The sequence below is a fragment of the Tinamus guttatus genome, unplaced genomic scaffold, assembly GCF_059628265.1.
Source record: "Tinamus guttatus ecotype Peru unplaced genomic scaffold, ASM5962826v1 Tinamus_guttatus_pri_ptg000125l, whole genome shotgun sequence".
NCBI classification, from domain to species: domain Eukaryota; kingdom Metazoa; phylum Chordata; class Aves; order Tinamiformes; family Tinamidae; genus Tinamus; species Tinamus guttatus.
In genome coordinates this window covers 719,695-739,680 of record NW_028288659.1, presented here as the reverse complement: position 1 = coordinate 739,680, position 19,986 = coordinate 719,695, and the positions used below count along the sequence as shown (strand labels likewise).

At 39.1% G+C, this 19,986-nt stretch overlaps 1 protein-coding gene across 4 annotated transcripts in view; it reads left to right on the top strand.

The window, feature by feature from the left end:
- BICD1 (BICD cargo adaptor 1) overlaps nt 1-19,986 on the top strand; it is a 170,001-nt gene that overhangs the window by 123,847 nt on the left and 26,168 nt on the right. For 2 of the 4 annotated variants that reach the window (XM_088521554.1, XM_088521557.1), the window contains exons 3-6: nt 487-639; nt 4,117-4,554; nt 8,909-10,003; nt 17,073-17,224. In XM_088521554.1, the coding sequence (XP_088377680.1) occupies nt 487-639; nt 4,117-4,554; nt 8,909-10,003; nt 17,073-17,224 (1,838 nt within the window). Of the gene's footprint in view, nt 1-486; nt 640-4,083; nt 4,555-8,908; nt 10,004-17,072; nt 17,225-19,986 lie in introns of all 4 variants that reach the window. The other 2 variants (XM_088521553.1, XM_088521556.1) reach the window with 1 other exon arrangement.

Genomic DNA, 19,986 nt, shown 5'->3' with positions numbered 1-19,986 from the left:
CAGCAGTCTGCATGGCAAGGTTCCCTCCCACCACACACCCCGATGTTTCTCTTTAATACTAGCTGGTCCAAACATGTGAGTGTGCCCTGCTCCGTAACAGATGTCATTGCAGAACAGATGCCATTAGTCACTACTCTTCGGGGCAAATGTAGATAGTGTGGAAAAAAGGAGGTGACTGTGTTTGGACACAACCATGTCAGATGGCAAATAAAATTAATAAGGTGATGAAGCCCTGCCAGGTTTTCCATTTTGATAAGCATCAAATCTTGGAACCGGAACTTCCTTATCGTGTGTTCTCATTTGGACATTGCCAGTGTACACCCAAAGTTACAGTTTTGCCTGAAATAAAAATATGATGTTGTTTCATCATGCACTGTTAAATCATTTCAATTTGAGGATTCATTTTTGTGGCCTTTTCTACGGGAAGTGCTTATCACTGAAGTGGCCCTGATTGAATGGTAACGTATTTGCATTTTCTCTCCTCAGAATAACGAAATGGTGGAACTACAGAGGATACGAATGAAAGATGAAATTCGAGAGTACAAGTTTCGGGAGGCGAGACTTCTACAGGACTACACGGAGCTTGAAGAAGAAAATATCACTTTACAGAAACTGGTGTCCACGCTGAAACAGAATCAAGTAAGCATCAAAAGAGTCTAGGGGCTATGATGAAAAGTGACAACATTTTCTCAAATTTCCATAATATGATCTAGCAGAGCACTTTGATAGAAGTTTGTATGTTTTCTTTCTTTTTTATAAACATTTATTCTGTAACAACGTTATTGGCCGTTTTTGAGAAAAGGAGAGGCATTTCCTCATTTTTAGGAAAATCTCGATTGCATACATCCATGCAGAGATCTGTAAGAGCAGAATAATTATTGGAAATGAGCAGGAAATGTGGCTTTTCACTTTCTGCTTTTCCTCTCCTTACACACTGAACTCAGTGCCTAACCCCAGAGTTAAGCTGGTTGTTTTTGTTTCCTGCACCATTTCCTCTGCTTTTCCTCTCCTCCTGGTAATGCTCTCTCCTCAGCAGTGCCAACCTGCAAGTTTGGCAAGCTTTGAAAACAGAAGAAGGGATGTCAAGTGCTCCTGGGTTGTCTCCCACGCTGCAGCAGTTTGCAGCTGAGAGCAAGCCCTGTCCTGCACCCTGCGGTGCAGAGTGTGCCCCGAGGAGCCCCGAGGTACGAGCTGGCTCTGTGCTCTCCCGCTTGCAAAAGCAGGGCTTCCTTTGCCCCCGGACGTAAACGCTGCCGAGGAAGTGGGCAAGAACACAGTTGCCCTTTAAACTGAACAGAAGGGATTTGTTCTCATGTCAGAAAAGTTAATTTGCCAGGATAAAGAAGTAAGTATCCCAGCTGGATGAGGAAACCAGCTTTATTTTGTAGATGCCTCTGTGAGATTATACTGCATAACACCGATTCCTGCACTTCTAACACGTTGTAGCACTGCTTTGTAGTCCCGGTCTTATGTCCCGAGCTACTGAATGGTTCAGTTAGGGCATTTATCAAAAATAAATACAATAAATATTTATAACATAAAAATAAATATCTAAGATGGTTACAGTTTCTAATGGGAGCCTGCTAACAAAATGTATCTTGCTCTGTAGGAATGTACAGTACTATTTTATCCTTCTTGGCTTATATTTTACACTTCTAGCACAAATGAGATTGAACGATTTAGAACCATGAAGCAGTGCAATAGGGGAATATGCAGGTAGTAGAAACTGGCTCATCATTTATTTGCTTATAAAGATGTCAGGGCTTTTGCATCACAGAAAGTGAATTTCTAGCAGATCACTTTGTGTCAGAGCTATTTATCAAGCCAGCAAATTCTCCCTTTAAGGTATGTATTTTTTCCTCACAAGCCTCGCAGGGGGCATTTTCACATCATAGGAAAAAAATTAAAGACTCCTTTTTGGACTGCCCTAGTTTCTACCTGGAGAAAATCTGTTGCAAATGTTTGCACCACTGTCTGTCATAGTATTTCATTCATAATGCATCTGAATACCAGCTGTGTGTGGAAAAAAAGAAGCATTGCCACATTTTGAATCACTTAAAAAATCAGTCATTTTCTGTCACATTTCCATGTTCTTGTAGTTCCTAAAATAGTGTTGACCTACAACAGAAAATTTAAAGAGCATTTTATTTTCTAATACTCTAAATGATAAAACTATGAATCTTATTAATTATACTTTATACATACATATAAAAGTCTTAATGATAAGCTATGATTATCTGTGTTGGGCTTTTCTGTAACATTTTTTCTTGTAACTTTAGGAAGCAAGAATTCATGAGATGGTTACCATATGAATGATACCAACCTCTTGTTTTCATGCAGAGTTTAAATGGAAGAAGTTAGGTACTTTCGTGTCCTCAAGTTATAAATGTAGCTACAAGGTTGAATTTTGTAATGTTCTAGATGGACATCTCCAGACAAAAAAGATTTCAAGTTTCTAAACAAAGATTTTAAAATACCATTTATTTTTCTTTTTTTTTTTTTTTAAGATTTCCCAATATGACTTATGAGCTTTCTTTCTTTGTTTGTTATTTGATTCTTTTCAGTTCTCTGAATTTGAAGATTAGTGCTTCAGTTTTTAAGTTTGCTTTCCAAAGACTAACAAGTACAAGACTTTTGACAGGTTGATAAACATTCTCCTCCAAAAGGAATAGCTGATGTTTCTGTTTTTACCAGTTCATTTAAAATACACGTACATCTATAAATATCAATGTCAACTGAAAAATACATGAGACTATGCTTTAAAATTGAAGATAGTAATGCATATGAATTTATTACAAATGTAGAATTAGAAGATTTTTATAAAAGCATGAAAGATCAGCATTTCATTTTCTCTTTCACGAAACGTCTGCAAAATTTCTTCTGATAGTGGGAAATTTTCCATTCAGAAATGATAATATGGATAAGTTACATGGATATAATTAAATTAAAAATCAAAGTGTAATCATTTCTCCTGTGAGACCTGGTCAGGAATGGACATGTAACCATTATAGGCAAGGATCTTCCTTTTCTATGAGATAGCTGTGGGATTTTCTAGCAGTGGAGAAGGAGCAAGGTGACATGTTCTGCAGCAGGGTCTCTTGCAGCCTCTGGATGTTGCTGAGCACCTGGTTTATAGCTAGACTGGTTTCCCTGTGCGTTGTTTTGTGTTAGGTGCAGCACAGAGGTTTGCACTTATCTCCTATAAAAATGGGAGCTGCCATCACAGAACAGAGTAGAAGCAGTTGTTTTCTTCCACACGCACTGCCAATAAATATATTGAAAATGCTGCCCAGCTGGATGCCTGTGCTCTGGGAAGGTGAGAGACCATTTAGTCCCTCCAAACCTGACCAGTTCACTAGGGAAAGCATTTCAGCAAGTGCTTGAAAACGGCATGCAGCCCCAAAGTTCTAGCCCTGGGTGCCGAACAACCTATTTATTACATTTCCCTAGTATTTTTAAAATCTCTGAGAATTTGGAGCATCTTGTAGTTTAAATTTGTTGTGTGATTACTCTGCTATTTCCTTTTTCAAATAAAATGTTTCTCAAATGATGGAGAAGCTTGTGTGATATGTATGGAGAAGTTGGGCTCTTCTAAGACTTTTGTACCTTGCATCTGTAGATCTCAACACTACTAAGACACCAAGATACTTAAAGAGTATCCATGCGTGAAGTGACTTACATCCGATAAGAATATAGATGTGAAGATTACAGTCACCTTCAGAATACTGGCTCAAGCTATATTAAGTTAAGATCAATACATATAATGATATACCAACACTGCATAGGGAAGCTCACAATTAATCTCTGATTACCAGGATACCTGCTTCTAAATAGCCTTCTTTCCATGAAATACATTGCTTATTCTGATAAACTAATTGGAAATGGGGATTTATTCCTTGGTTCTCACCTCCTGGAATAATGAGCAGTACAGCACTTAACCCCTTGCATTTTCTATGTATGTGGCCTGTTTTTGCAGCTGCAGGCCTGGTATCTCTCTCTCTCTCTTTTTTTTTTTTTTTTTTTTTTACAGCGCCTATTTCAATAAGGCTAGTGAATGGCAGGTTTTCATGACTCAAGTTTTAGTATTATGAATGTTCTTTGTCTTGTCTAATTCAGGTTGAATATGAAGGCTTAAAGCATGAGATTAAACGCTTTGAGGAGGAGACAGTGTTGCTTAATAGTCAGCTAGAAGATGCCATCCGGTTGAAGGAGATTGCTGAGCATCAGCTGGAGGAAGCCCTGGAAACTTTAAAAAATGAAAGAGAGCAAAAGAACAATTTGAGGAAGGAACTCTCCCAGTATATCAACCTCAATGATAGTATGTATAATAACCATATTAATATATCAGTAGATGGATTAAAATTTGCAGAGGATGGGAGTGAACCCAACAATGATGACAAAATGAACGGACATATCCACGGGCCTCTCGTGAAACTCAACGGTGACTTCCGAACTCCCGCAGTCAGGAAAGGGGAATCTCTGCATCCAGTGTCAGATCTCTTCAGTGAGCTCAACATATCAGAAATACAGAAGCTGAAGCAGCAGCTCATGCAGGTAAGAGTTTTAACTTAATGTCCTGATCAGACACACATCTCATGGAGTCCAATACCAGCTTTTGCCATGACTTTGATTTCCCCCAGTGACATTCTTGACTATATGTTCTATTCTCTGCTCTCTACTTCGATATTTCTTCATGTCTTGATTTTGCTTGAAATACCTCTAGAAAGGGAACATCTGTGAGTGAAAACAGTGTGATCTGAGCTAACGTTAGTGGGAAGAAGAGAAAGGAACTGAGATAGTGTAGTTGCCAGTGGTGGGATTTTGGTGTCATTTTCCAGACATATTAACAGACAATGTACCTGAGATTGCAAATGCAGCAGAGCACTCTTTGGTGTGACCAACTTATCTGAAAAAAGCACTGACATATAGACAGATTCAGTTATGACCTCCCTGCAAATCAGAGGAAGTTTTTGCCATTAACTTGAGTTGGAACAGGATTTGGCTTGGCCAACCTTCAAAAGAGAACAAAAGGAGAGGAACGTTCTTAATAAATACTAGCAGAGAACATTTTAAAAGGGGCTCACCACAAACTGATTGTCATAGGACTGTAGTGCCCTAGAAAAGGAATAAAGCTGTTTCTTGGTCTCCTGGCTTTGTCACGCCACGACAACGTCACGCAAATAGCTGATACAATTGCTTAGTGTGCAAGTCATGGTAAAAGGTCTAAATAAGAAAGAATATACCCAAATAAGAAATATTATTTCTTTAGATCCTGAAAAAGCTTACTGCAAAACACTGATATGCAACTTTTTTAAGTGGGCATCTCTATTTAGTTATATGAACTCAGCTGGGGTCACACAAATTTAATGCAAAAATTTCCTCTAAGATTTTTCTGCATAGTAGATTTGGGGATTTAATTGGGTTCAAGCTGACAAAAAGTAATTAAGCAAATTTGGATCTTCTCTCTTTAGTTGTGGTTTTTACAATGTGTTTGTTACATCTCAACAGCTGGTATGTATCCTCCAGTTTTCTTTGCAGAGACTGTAGCAGAATTGCTGAAGAAACTGTATATCTCTCAGGAAATATTTTTGTATTATAAATATTATTTATATTATAAATATTTTATATTTATATGTCTTGGTCATCTCATTTTTAGAGCCTTTGTTTCCTTTCATGGTATTTTCCTTATTCTTGAGGCCAACATCCTCACTGTCCTATTTGGAAAAGTTAAATTAAATTAACTTGAAAAAAAAAAAAGTAGTGTAGATTCTCTTCTGCAGAGGTCTAATATCCTCTGACAAATAAAAATTAAGACTGAGATTCAGGGCCCTTGAAGTGAAATTCCTGTTCACTTGGAGTATTCCTCAGCAGGAACTGTTTGCTGATCTACTCATATTAATAAAAGTGGTGTGGAGGAGTGTGATAAATAGCAATGGTTAAATTGATTCCCATAATTGCAAACTATAGAACAAATCGAGGATATCTCCCCAAACTGAAATCCTTGAAGGATGCACCAAAAATAACAGCTTACTCCCCAAAGTTTGCTATGGGTGAAAATAAGACACAGCATCGTCTAGAACAAGAAATATAGTTACTGTACTTAAACCCAGCAGAGAATCGTTAGTATTCAGATGGTGTCCTCAGGGCTCAGTTTGATCTTTTTTTTTTTTTTTTTAACCTCTTGAAAATAGAAGCACATATTTATACCTTCAAACAGAAGCAGATCAGCTTCATCCATTATTACTGGACTATGATAGGTAAAAGTCAGCATGTATATGTATTTCATTTTACCTACTATCCAAGTTGTTGTAGGGGTTTTAGATGTTGGATCTTTTCTCTGGAAGAATCCTTTCTTTTTAAGCTCTTTGTCTATTATACCAGGCCAAATCACTGAAAATAAGTATTTCTTCCAGAGCCCATTTGTGTTCAGCAGAGAAAGAAATCATCATATGGATTCCTGTTAGTTTTGTTATAATATTCCTCATGGTACAGCTGAGATCAATAATCTGTCGGGGTCGATTTTGCCCAACCTTTTAAGCAATCTCTGCTTAAGAAGCTCCTGTTTCTTTAACACCAGCTTGCTGTGTCAAAGGAACGGTGCTCTGGCTGTAAACTCTATATTGTTTCTAGACTAGTAGAGTCAACTTTTATTTGCGTGCTGCCAAGGCTTGGGGCATACCCACTGTGCAATAAAAAACCATCCGCCTTTGGTGTGCAATAGAGCATTATTATACATATCACATCAGTCATAAGGTGATATGGTGCTTTAAATGAACTGGAACTTGGATTTCTTTGCACAGGTTTAACCTACCTTACCAGGCTGAAAGAATAAATGTTTTCATATAACGCAGAATATATTGAGAATAATGCAGTTAACACCCAAGCCTGCTGCACTAGGTGCTAACAGCTGTAGTTCAGCTGAAAGTTTCCATGGAGAATAGACACTGGGGAGACCGGTCCCTGAAAAACAGGGAGAGCTAGTGAAAAATCTTTTGCTGAATAACTGTCCAGGGCTCCCTGGGACAGGACTGACAGAGAGTTCTGTGGAGAGCAGTCGCCTTTTGACAGGTTGGTCTTGGCAGAGAGGAAGGTTGAGCTATTTTGGACTTTCTGTTAATAAACAAAATTCAGAAAGAGTGGGCTGATGCTGTGAGTGAGCAGCAACTGGGAAGAGAGGGAAACTGGGACAGCAACCAGGGAATAATGTCAGAGGAAGGTACCGCTATGCTCGTGGCCCTTGGCTGTCCTCTTCCACATTGCAGCACAGGTTATGTAGGACCTAGAATAGAGCATTCTCTATCTAAAGAGTCAGACTTTTCCTAAATCGTTAAATAATGATGAAGTTTGACCCTGTTTGTTCTTCTTAAGTCATCAGTCACCTGTACATTAGAAAACTAGGCCGATTTTTTAAAGGTTTTTAACATGGTTTCTATTTTTGCTCCTAGGATTTGGTGGCTGCAAGTGATAAAGGTTCTAATAAAAGTCATGTTTTGAAAGCCTGTCTATAAAATGAGGGGATCAGTGTATGCTTTAGTACTGTAATACGTTTCAGCAGCAGCCACTGGCTTCCAAGTTATGAGATAACAGGAGTTTGAACTACTGCTGGAAGATTTTCTGAGACGCATTAATATTCTCTTACGTCTCTAAAAGACTTTTTTTTTTCCCCTTTGGCAAGTTTCATGATGGCCGATTTGAGTCTTCCCATCACTACCTGGGGAGATGCTGATAGCAAAGGAAATCTTTTTTTAAAGGATTTTTCTCTACTGACAGCTTTGATTTCTGTGAATTAGTAATTCAGTTGCTCATAAAGGAATTGTGGAAGTGCCAGTTTCACTGCATGTGTGAACACAGGGCTGAGCTATTGCAATCGTGGGAGAGAGAGAGCAATAAACCTGAGCTCAGGATTTCCACAGACACCCTGATCCTGCTGCAAAAGCCATGAAAACAAGAAGGATCCTATATTTTTTTGCCCTCCTCTGGTTCCCAGTTCAGAACTGGTCAAAGGTACAGAAAAAAAAGCATATTGCATTAAATTTTTCAGGAGTATTACCTGCAAGTATCTGTACAGCACTTAAAACAGTTCTTCTTGCTCACTTGATTTAAGATGCTGTTCATTAAACAGCTAGAGGAGTTCTCCATGACATCTGCTGTGCAAAACTCAGTTTTCAGTGGGGATTTATCACATCAGATGCAGTGGTTTGTTAGTTTGTTGATTATACCCCAAATACAGCTTTTTCTCCCTTGCCCTTAAAGGATGGATTTTGCATATAGTTAAATGTTGGAGAAGGGGAGTCCTGGAAGCTGCGTGTGCTCAGTGTCCCAGCCTGTGTGCTCACATGTGGTGGCAATTTAATCTCATCTGTGGAAATGTAGGCAGACATTTGTTTATTGCATTTGCATTCAGTAATCAAGCACTCCTTTATGAGTATTTGCAACAGCCCAAATATATAATTAAAGATTTTGAATGAGTGGAAAATGTAAATTCAAGCTCCATTGACAAATGTGCATGTTTTAGTATAACATGAGATAGTTGCTATTATTGTAGTTTCTGCCTACCAAAATTCAGAGAATAACTGATCTAATAAATTCAAGATTATCATGCTCTTTTAGGTGAAAAGGCAGAATTGCTTGGTCATCAAATAATTCTTTTGTGATTTTTGTAGGAAAATCACAACCTTGTGACATTGCACATGGTAGCTTGGGATGAGACTGTATAACTCCCTACAAGATCAGGATATCCCTGGGACTTAATTTTATGCTTGAAGGGTACAGGTACTTCAAAATCTCCTTGAAGACTTTGAAGCCCTCAAACTGTGTACACAAAGAGAGGAAGAGATGGATGTGAGTTTGGAGTTCAGCAGAGAAGTGCAGGCAGGATGAAATTTCTTACTTTTTGACTCTGTTGCAGGTGGAAAGAGAGAAGGCCATTCTCCTGGCCAACCTTCAGGAGTCTCAGACGCAGCTGGAGCACACCAAGGGGGCCCTAACCGAGCAACACGAGCGAGTCCACAGGCTCACGGAGCATGTCAATGCCATGAGGGGGCTGCAGAACAACAAGGAACTGAAAGCAGAGATTGACTGCGAGAAGGGCCGAGAGCCTGGGGAGGAAGCACATGACTATGAAGTGGACATTAATGGCTTGGAGATCCTAGAATGTAAATACAAAGTAGCAGTTACCGAGGTGATTGACCTTAAAGCTGAAATCAAAGCCTTAAAGGAGAAATATAATAATTATGTGGAAAACTACACTGAAGAGAAGGCCAAGTATGAGAGCAGGATCCAGACATACAACGAGCAGGTGACAAACCTGGAGAAATCAACCAAGGAAAGCCAGGAAAAAATGGTCCACATGGAGAACGAACTGCAAAGGATGACAAGCATAGCAAACGAAAACCATAACACCCTCAACACCGCCCAGGATGAGCTGGTGACCTTTAGCGAGGAGCTGGCTCAGCTCTACCATCACGTCTGCCTGTGCAACAACGAGACACCAAACAGGGTCATGTTGGACTATTACAGGCAAAGCAGAGTCACCCGCAGCGGAAGCCTGAAGGGACCGGATGACCCTCGAGGTCTCCTTTCCCCACGGCTCACCAGAAGGGGGATGGCATCACCAGTAGAAGCCAGGACCCCAACCGAACAGGTGACAAAAGAGGGCACAGAGCCTGGCAAGGAACAAAGCCCAACCAAAACACCTACAATTTCTCCTGTCATCACAGCCCCTCCTTCCTCCCCAGTCTCCGATACTAGTGACATTCGCAAAGAGCCGATGAACATCTACAACCTCAATGCCATAATAAGGGACCAAATCAAGCACTTGCAGAAGGCTGTAGATCGGTCACTGCAGCTGTCGCGCCAGCGTGCGGCAGCCCGGGAGCTGGCGCCCATGATTGACAAAGACAAGGAGGCCTTAATGGAAGAGATTCTGAAACTGAAATCACTCCTGAGTACAAAGCGGGAGCAGATAGCAACCCTGAGGGCAGTGCTGAAAGCCAACAAGCAGGTAAGGTGCTAGTAAAAGAGCTGGTCAAAGAATTACTCTTATTTCCTCTGATTGCTTACATGCTTTCCCAGAAGAATTTGGGGAATTATTTACTCTCTCACTCAATCATGGCAAGCCTAGATCTCTCTTCCCTCACACCTCGTTGCTCTTTGAATGATTGACCCAACATTCCCTAAAGGAACAGGTAGAAGAGCTTTTCCTGTAGTGCAAGATGAGAGAAGAAGGGCAGGGAAGGGGTCGTCCAGAATCCACCCTGGTGTGTGGGGCTTTGGTGGGAACATGAGGTGCCAGAGGCTCCAGAGGGTGCATAGCTGTCAAGTACCAACTGTTGAAATGGGACGTGCTGGATTTATATGACATTGCTTAACCTGGACACTTAAAAGTGTTCTACAAAAGTAGATCTTTGCCCATTTTAGACTTAATTTTCAAATTGCTTATCCCCAATTAGGTGACTTGTCCAAAGTTGTAATGTTATCAGTGACACCTGAGATTAGATCTCAGATCTTCTATACAGCTCCATAAGCAGCCTGATGCTTACTACCTCACTGTCCTTTCAATGGCAAGAGCTTTCTGCTAAGCAGATTAAATGATTTACCTTTAGAGGGTCAATAGTATTTAAATAGCTGGATTCTCCAGCACATTCTAAAAGGGCCACAATACATTTTTACTGCAAAATGAAAAAAAATGGCAAAACTTGAAAATGGAATGGGTCATCTCTGGAGAGGCTCTCTGCGGTACGCTGAACATGGGTTGCTGTTGTAAGGAACACGAGCACAGAAGAGAACACCTGGGCCAGCAGCCCTGGTACCTCAGCTGCAGACAAACCCACTTGTGGGGTGCAGTTGCACACACTAATTTATTTGCACACTATATTCTCTCAAGCCCTTAGTATCCCTTAGATTCTAGGTCTGTAAGCACTTTAAAAAGTTAAATTTAAGCATGCAAATGGTTTTGTTTACTCTGTTGCATCTCTTTATGTCCTGAATTAAGTGCGAATATAAGAAGCTGCAGGGGAAGTGTCATCAATCCAGATTGCCCGGAATTTTTTTCATGTGGAAAAGTGCAACACATCACCACATGGGGGCATGAATCTCAGTTAACGGATTAGACTACTGTCATCTGATGGCAATGATCCTGTTTCAGTGTTAAAATTCCCAATAGTCAAGTAATCTGACGTCTTAAGTTTTAAATTGGAAAAAAAAATAAAATTGGGAAAAAAAAACAAATTAGTTTGGGTTGTTAGATCTTCAACTGGATTTCTAGACCAGGGATTTAAAAAATGGAGCAATATTTCAACACATATTGGAGTATTTTTCCCTACAACTGTAATGAATGTACACAGTCATTATTAATTTAATTAAATGTTATCTCTCGCTGTATGTGCTAAGCAATAATAGTTCTGAGTAAATATGTATTTATTTGCCATATTAAGATATATTTGATACATATGACTTTAGATTCCAAGTTAACGATTTTTTTTCATTAGCATAGAGCTATTTTGTAGTATTACAAGAGAATCTAGCTCACTCTTGCTCCTTCTATATATTTTTTTATTACTAACAGAAATAAAACATCATCTAAAGCATATTCACTTAAATGGGAAAGAAAAATTTCTTGCGTTAGAAGGTGATATTAACTAAACTTTTTATCTATTGAATAAAAGCATAAATATTGCAAAATGTATAACTGTGTTTAGACTCTTGCAATACCATTCCTGCAACCAAATACCAACACCCAGAAGCTTTCAAGTTAAGAAGCATTATAATATAAAAGGAAAATAAAAATTAAAAGTTACAGAGACAGGAGGGTGGGTGCATTTTTATTACACTAACATCAATACTGCCAACCCAAACTCATGGGTGTATCCTAACCACGCTTCATGTTCAAAAAAACATGAGTCAAACATGAGTCACCCCTCTAATTCTTCCCTTCCAAAATGATGACATTTAAGCAACCATAGGCTGGTAAGTGTTTTTCTCTGTGGGTTTTAGCCTCGGAGATGAATCTGGTGAGGGCAAATGGGTTTTTTTTGCACATTTTCTGTAAAACCACAAGACCAGGTATTTTGATTTGTTAAAAACCTTCCTCAGGTCCTAACAAGGCTGATATTAGTATGAAACAAGAACTTTTCTTCATTCATACCTTAATTCAAGATAGTCTTCCTCTGCTGCCGGGTGGGAAATGTTCCTGCCTTTGGGGAATGTTACACTTTGCGCTGGCAAGTGGTCAGGAGGGGCCTTCTGTTCTTGCCGAGTTCCCCTCCGTATTTCAAACCCTGTGTTTTGCAGAAATATTCTCATGAAAAAAACTGCCTTGTTAGCAGTCTAGACCAACATGCACCCTCAATGAGGTTTTTGTTGTTGCTGAAATAATATTGCAGAGCAAAATGATCATAATCAGAAGCACCGCAAAATGGAAAGGGAGGAATGGAGAGAGGGAGGCGGAAGACGCTGTGGGGAGAACCTGTGTGCCCACAGGATCTCGCTGTTCAGATTGAAAGGGAAGAGCAGAAGCAATTCCAGGGTCTGGGGCTCTGTTCCAGGCCAGGAAGTCACACCCTTGTCCAGGAGCACACGCAGGCTATCTAGTGACCACGCCACATATTGCAGTATCGTGTTTAAAACACATTGTTTTACACTGATCCTGGTGAATCACTTCACTTCCTGCGCTGACATTCTCTGTCCAGGTATGGTGGCGAATGATTCACTGCAAGAAGAAAAGCAGACTGAATTTCTACCTGGAGTTGTATTTATTTCTCCTCACCATAAATTGCCTGCCTGCAGAAAGCACTGGAGGAGTCTGTGTTTCATCTGTTGCAGTGGGCCTGTCAGTCTGGCAGTCCAGTTAGCACCTTTTAAGCCTTCAACAGCACACAGTATATTTCTGTTGAAGCTGACAAGCCTTTGCCCATTTTAATGCATTTGGCTTTTTTTTTTCTTGATGATAAAGTATTTCATTTTGTTACAATTCTTTTCTGTAGTAATATTTTTAAATAAGCATTTTAGTGCTAAGATGAACCAGAAAGAAAATACACAAAATGTTATCATGCAGGAAAAAAGGGCCAAGGTTTACTTTAAGAAGCTGCAAACCTAAACACAGGCAGTTGGATTATTGAACAAGCCAGTGCTCAAGATAGCAATGCACATATATCTTGCTGCCTTGCTTGCTTACTTTCTTTTTTAGTTTTCTTTTTGTTTGTTTGTTTTTTTTGATTAGTGTACCCATTTATTCATAGTTTTAACTACTGTGCCAACACTGCTTTTGAGCAAAAGCAAGCAGCAGTTTTACATTGCAGAGTATTAGTAACTTAATGTTAGAATAACTTTTAGGATCAGTTCAGTAATGATTTCACTCCAGCTTGCACCTCTGAGATGCCCATAAAAATCTGCAGAGAAATCACTTGAGAACCTCAGCCATACAGTGCCTGGTCTATGAACAAAAAGCCTCGTGTTACACAAACCCAAAGCAGCAGAATCAGTACTTGGAAAACAAAGCTGGGTGGAAGGATCAGTACCATGTACACCTCATGCACAAAAGGAATGGGCTTCTGTTCTGCTTTTATTGCATGAAGAATTGAAGTACTTAGGATTATATGTTTTTTCAGCAAAAGAATTTTACTTGGTCTGCTTCTTACGCTGTTACTGTAAAGTAAATGAGATACAAAGTCATCTTAGAGCGTGAAGTCTCTGTTGAGCAGATGAGGTTTGTACCTGGATTTCAGGATTATGGCAGCAACCTTTAAGACCCTGCATTGGGTACCCGTCTCCTCTCTAAGGACAAAGAGGATGATGCAAAGAGCATCACTGGTTCTGGCAGTGTCTCTGGTCCTCTCTGGCTGGGTCTGTGTGGCCAGAGGTGCTGAGCACGGTGCCCCTCAGCTCTCCTCCTCTCGAGCAGTTCATGCTCTTCAGACACGCAAGGCTTGGAGACTCCTCGACACAGTAAATGCTAGTCATGATGGGAGTGATACATTCTGTCTCCGGGCATCTCAGTGAGTGGCTGGGTGTTTTTTTTTTTTTTCCAATTCCTGGGCATGACCTGGTCTTCTGTCAGGAATGTGATTAGCTCCTTGCCCAACCTCCTGCATTGATTGCCTCTTTGCAGAGTGTTCACACATTTTAGTGTGTTTTCCTCTTTTTATTATTCTCTCCATTTCAAAGCCTATTGCTCAAGTGTTGCATTTTCATTTGGAGCAGTGTTCTGTAGTTCCTCTGATACAGTTTTGTAGTTGGTCACAGCTTAAAATCAAATGCTTCAGTAAAAACAGTAAAAAACTGGATTGATGTGGCTCCAGTGTAAACCAGATCTCTGAAATTACCTGAGATAAAACAAATACTTTATTTTTATTTTTTGAGAGGCAGGGGAAAGGAAGTTTTTAAAAGCTAGGTTATTCCCTGGCACTGCTATGGGACAAAGCCACTGAAATGGTTTGGTGGGCACAATTGTGCAGGTTAGCTGAGAGGGGGAATAAATATGAATAATTTAAACTAGAGCTGTTGCTGCAGGAAGAGCAACATAAAACTATACCTTCAGTTCACTTGATCAGAGCTCACCGTGAGTTTAGTCCAAAGGGTTCAAAAGGGTAGGAATAAGGCAGTGCTGAGTAGTTATTTTTTTGATGGCAGCTAACCAATATGGGTTGATTGGACTGTGTTGTAAACTGGCATCCTCAAAGTCTGGCAGGCACCTGCTTCAATCAGCCTCTCTGTCCTAAACTGAGTAACTTTAGTGTAGCAACACAAAAATCTCAAGTCTGTATTTAGACAGTAATTTTCAGGTACAGGTTACCAGTAGCCGTGGAAAGTAGAAGTAATTAATTATTTTCATCCTTTCTTACTTAAGAATACCAAGACCACGTTCTCATTTGTTCTCCAGAGGGGAAAAGAAAAAAAAAAAAAAAGCAGTGATAAAACATTTCCAAATTCTTAATCTGCTGCTCTGAATTTCCAGGACTCTTCTCTGGTACTGCAAAGCAGCCAGAGTAAACAAGTCAGTTCACGTGGATCACTCAGAGTTTGTTTTGCTCAATCACCCTACCCTGTTAAAGCACAAAGATGAGTTTCTGCAAAATAGGTATCATTCATGAAATTCTCCAGAACCGGATATTGTGCCCTTCACTTCCTCTTGAGATAGGGAGAGAATTTCTGTTATGAGGAATAACTGGAGGGACAAGATGGAAAGTCTTAACTAGTTCCATCTAGTCCCTGCATGCAGTTTTAGCAATTACCTTACAAAAACCTTACTGGGTTTACAAGGAGTATGTGATCCCACTGCTGAAAAGATCAAACTACTTTTTTCTAATGTGGAATTAGGTAGTACGTGTATTTAACTCATTCTCATGCTTAAACCAAGGAAAAACTTCACGTGAATTTAGCTGCCTTTGTTTTTAAGAAAAATACTGAAATATTCAAAAACTAAGCACAATAAATGTAGGAACTGTAGGCTGTATTTTTCTTGCAAAACAAAGACATCTGGATTCTTACTTTAGAGCCAAAACAGAATTTAGCTGGAGCTATAGAGTCCAGTGGTGCTCTCATAAATCACCTTTGCCTGGCTAGCGACCTGAAGATTCTGAAATCTTACTTAATCATATTTGTTGAAAGAAATTTGTCCCTTGGCTTACTATTTCCTTAGAAAAAGTTGTTTTATTAAACATGATTAATCCCTTGTCTCTGTGGTATTTTACTCATGCCTGGAAACAGATATGAAGCTGATGTTTTCTTCTTCTTTTATGCAAGTCAAAGCGTAGGATGGTGTTTCCCATCCTACATTATATTAAGGCATATGTCATTAGCTCTTATAAAAGCTGCATTTATTTGAGTATATTGCTAAGTGCTTTTTTACCGTGTGTTGCTGATGAATTCAAATTTGACATTGAAATTCATCTATTTACAATTACAAATAGTGCTGAATTTTAAAATCTATTCTCTTTATGTAAAATAGTGTGAAAGCAGGAAAAACATTGCTGATGGGTTTGCAGTTGAAGACAAATTTGATACAATTTGTTTTAGTACTGCAATTCGTTACTGTACTATTTTGCTAGATACGAATTAATGGAACTATATTTTAGCAGGAGATGTTAATATGGCTTTTTATTATGAGTCGTTGTTAGGGTGAAATCTAGTGAGTTTCAGAAAACTGAGTTTAAAATAGACTTCCTGCTGTTTGTCATTATTCTCTTTAGTCATGTCCCCTTACTGTTTGTGTTAAAATCATGTTTTTCTACAGTTCTCTCCCCTACTGATGGCTCAAGAATGCACAAAATCAACAGGGCAAAGTGATTGTTTATATGAAATGCTGCAGCATCTTGTGCAGCATTTGTGCAGCAAAAAAACAATAAGGCCCCCTGAGAAAATGTAAGGGGAAGCATTTTTTTTAAAATGTCTTTAGTAAGTCTCGTAGCAGCAGTAGGTGTAAAACCTCTATAAAATGTGTATCTTGAATAAATTCAAGACAATACTACACTTTGTGACTAAAACATACAAGATTCAAGTCTTTTTTTCCCTTTTTTTTTCTTTTTCTTTTTATTTTCTCTGCAGTGTTTAAAACTGCCGAAATAATTTTGCACAACGGTAGGTGTTCCCAGTGCTCAGACCCAACAAGAAGGCGTCAGGTCCTAACCTTGCACAAGGCCAATTTGTGAAGGGAAGGTAAAGGGATTCTCAGCTGGCAGCAAGCCCCGTTCGTGCTCACCTGCAGAAGCTGAGTCTAACACGCGATGTAACCCGGTTGGGATGGGTTAGGAGTACCCGTGTGGCAGGCTGCTGCACTTCGGGTGCACTTAAGCAGTAGGAAATTGCTCACGTGGCTGAGCCCTCAGTGTTTTGTAGAGAGATCGAAGGTTTCCATTTGTTGCCCAGGGTATTGAAATGGGCTTGGTGCTTTCACCTGCTTTCTCCTCTCCCTGGCTTTGTGGAGTGTAGTTCAAAAGCAGCCCTGTAAGGGGAGAGTAGTGCAGTGTGGCTCAAATCTAATATTCTTTTCCTGTGAAATCAGAAGCAAATCCGAACATGGCATCTTAGCTGTTATCAAATAATTGTCTCATGAGTGTATCTCTTTGTGTTTTCAGACAGCTGAAGTGGCATTAGCCAATTTGAAGAATAAATACGAAAATGAAAAAGCAATGGTGACTGAAACCATGACCAAGCTACGAAATGAACTGAAGGCTTTGAAGGAAGATGCAGCAACCTTCTCATCCTTGCGAGCAATGTTTGCAACCAGGTAAGGGAAATGGCTTCACAGTTTGGCTCAAATTTGTCAAAGGAAATATGTGAGCTAAGGGGAGAATAGACTTGGCTGTGTATGTTGGGTGCTAAGGAGGAGATAAGGAAATTATTTTCTGCAAAGGCAGAGCTTTGCTGGATAAAGGTGAACAAGTCTTGTACTGCAGTGTGCAAAACTTGCAGGCTTTGAACTCTGCTGAGATGCATGCCCTTGGAAGATAAAGCTGGAGAATGGTAATGTCGATACAACCATGAGAAAAGTGTTATAAAGGCCAGTATCAACTTCCAGTTTATTTGCATTTATAGGTTTTTTAAAGTGCAAAATAAATACTAGATTTATTTGGCTGATGTTAACATTCAGAAGTGCACAGTGATTCCCTCACATAAAGCTACGGTTAATGATAATCTTTAAAACCCAGTGTTATCATTATTACAAGATTTATTACTTACCACTGGAAAAATCTATTTCATCAACTATTCCTTGCTGTAATGCAACACAAATAATTGTGAGACCACTGCAATTTCCCACTCCACTATGAATTCTTATTTTCTACAGTTGTGGTATTTAACTTATTACCTACTCCTTATATTTAAAAGTGTCACATATCTTCTGCAGCATAGTTTTTCCTGTCAGGACAGTAATTAATCATCTCTCTCCTTTCCTTCTCCCATACATTCTTCAGAGGACTTTTAGCTTTTAGCAGCTTTTTCAAAGGTGACCTGTGAATATATTTTTTAAGATCCAGCACTTTGACCAATAAATTCTTAAATCCTAAATAACCAAAGAAAGTAGGAGCCTCAGGAAGTTTCTCTGGTATGTCATGTTTCTTTGGTCAAGCATAATGCAGATTGCTCACTTGTGCTTTAGTGTCTAAGTAAGTGATGAGCCTTCTTCATGCCTCATGCCAACACCTCTCCAGTCCTCCCTTTAGTATGCAGGTGCCATCTCCCCTCTTCCAACCTCTTGCAGTTCCTGGCTGCCTAGTGACAGTGGCTGTGACAGATAAGAGAAGTAGGAGGAAAGGAGAAGGGGTCATTTATATGCCATGACATAGGTGCTGTGAACAAATTCATCACAGCTTTATCATCAGAAGGGTATGAGTAGTATCGTTACAGAAATAAAGAACCAACTCATCAGGTGATGTGAACCAGGATAACTCCACTGCTTTCAGTTATGCCTAGAAATTGTCTTCAGAAAAGCAAAGTGTGTATTTTGGAAATGCATGTGTGCACTTGGAAATTCACTTTTACTGGATTGTTACTCTAGGAGATACATGTATTAGATAATTTTATATAGATATCTGCTAACTGCTGAGGGGAGGAGTGGTATCATGAAGCAAAGGATATTTGCATGGAGCATGTATCAACAAACTATGACACAGAACGGTTTGGAAAAGCTTTAAAAGTTATTATTTAAGGGTCATGTTGGCGTACTGAATGCTCCTTACCCAACTGAGGCATCTTGAGTGAACACTTCTCTTGGATTTAAGGCATCTACTAAAGCTGCTGGGAAATGGCAGTATCTTTTTTTGAAAATTAGGCTTAAAAGGTGAGATGAATGATCCCCATCTGAGAGGTTTAGGTGTAAGATATGATAAAATTTTTGTTTCTTTTCTGTGAACTGTAACGGGAATCTGTGTGACTTGCTGAGCTATGGCTGTCTATCTTGTAAATGTCTAGTGTTAGTAGAGACAAATTTCACATATAGCATCTTCTGCTGCTGGTAAACACTATTCAGTAGTGATTAAAAATATACTTCATAGCCATAGATACAAAAAGTATCCCATAAGAATTTTGCCCAGTATTTTCTTTACAAAAAGTCACTGCAAGTTCTTGCCTATTAGTGTTTTCCTATTGATTTTCCTGTTGTGAAAAATTCCTTTTCTTTCTCTACTCCAGAATCTAATGGCCTGTATAATTAAATCAATTTTCCTAAATGTTCAAATGGTTAACTCATTCCTAGTACTGCCTTTGGAATAGCATTTGTCTAAATGACAGATAGTTGATATACTATAATTGTTTGTTCAAGAAGAGAAATCTGTTTGGAAATGGAAGAATGTAAGATTCTCCATGCAATAACAGTTCAATGGAATAGCACAGGAAAATGGTTGTTTAGTCTTCTGTTAAATAAAACAGTGGTTTCTGTGATAAACCTGCATCACATAGTACTTACTACTGAATTTGTATTATAGGAAGAACATATCTCTGCTACTAGAATTATATTATAGATCTGAAAATGATTTCATATGTTGTTTGGTAGGGTAATATTCTTTCTCTTTCATAAACCATTCTTTTCTGTTCATTTCGTTCACAAATACATGTTCATTCTGGTGTTGAAGTGGATGTTTTTCTCTACTGTCAAATACAGTGGATAGAGCTAGTGCCACATTAAAAGAGCAGCACAGCAGGCCTGTTTCTGATCTGAACAGCAAACATGAAAGTTTTCCCAAAGATGATCTTATACCAAAAGCAAGAACAAGCAAACCTTTTTTATTTTTTACTTGTTTTTTCACCTGATGCTTTTGTATCCCTCCTTTCCTTAAGTTCTTCATTCACTTCTTCTGTCCTCCTTGTCAAATAGCATTCTGCTTGTACAAACTTTGTGCAGCTTGTACCTCTACTTTTGCTCTTTTTCTTTCCTGTCTTTTTTCTGATTTAAAATCTCTATGTTTCTGATCTCTATGGCTTTTTCTTACCCTCTTTCCATTTTCCATGTACTTAAAAAAGTACTCAAGAGTGTGTCCTCATTATAGCTTGTAG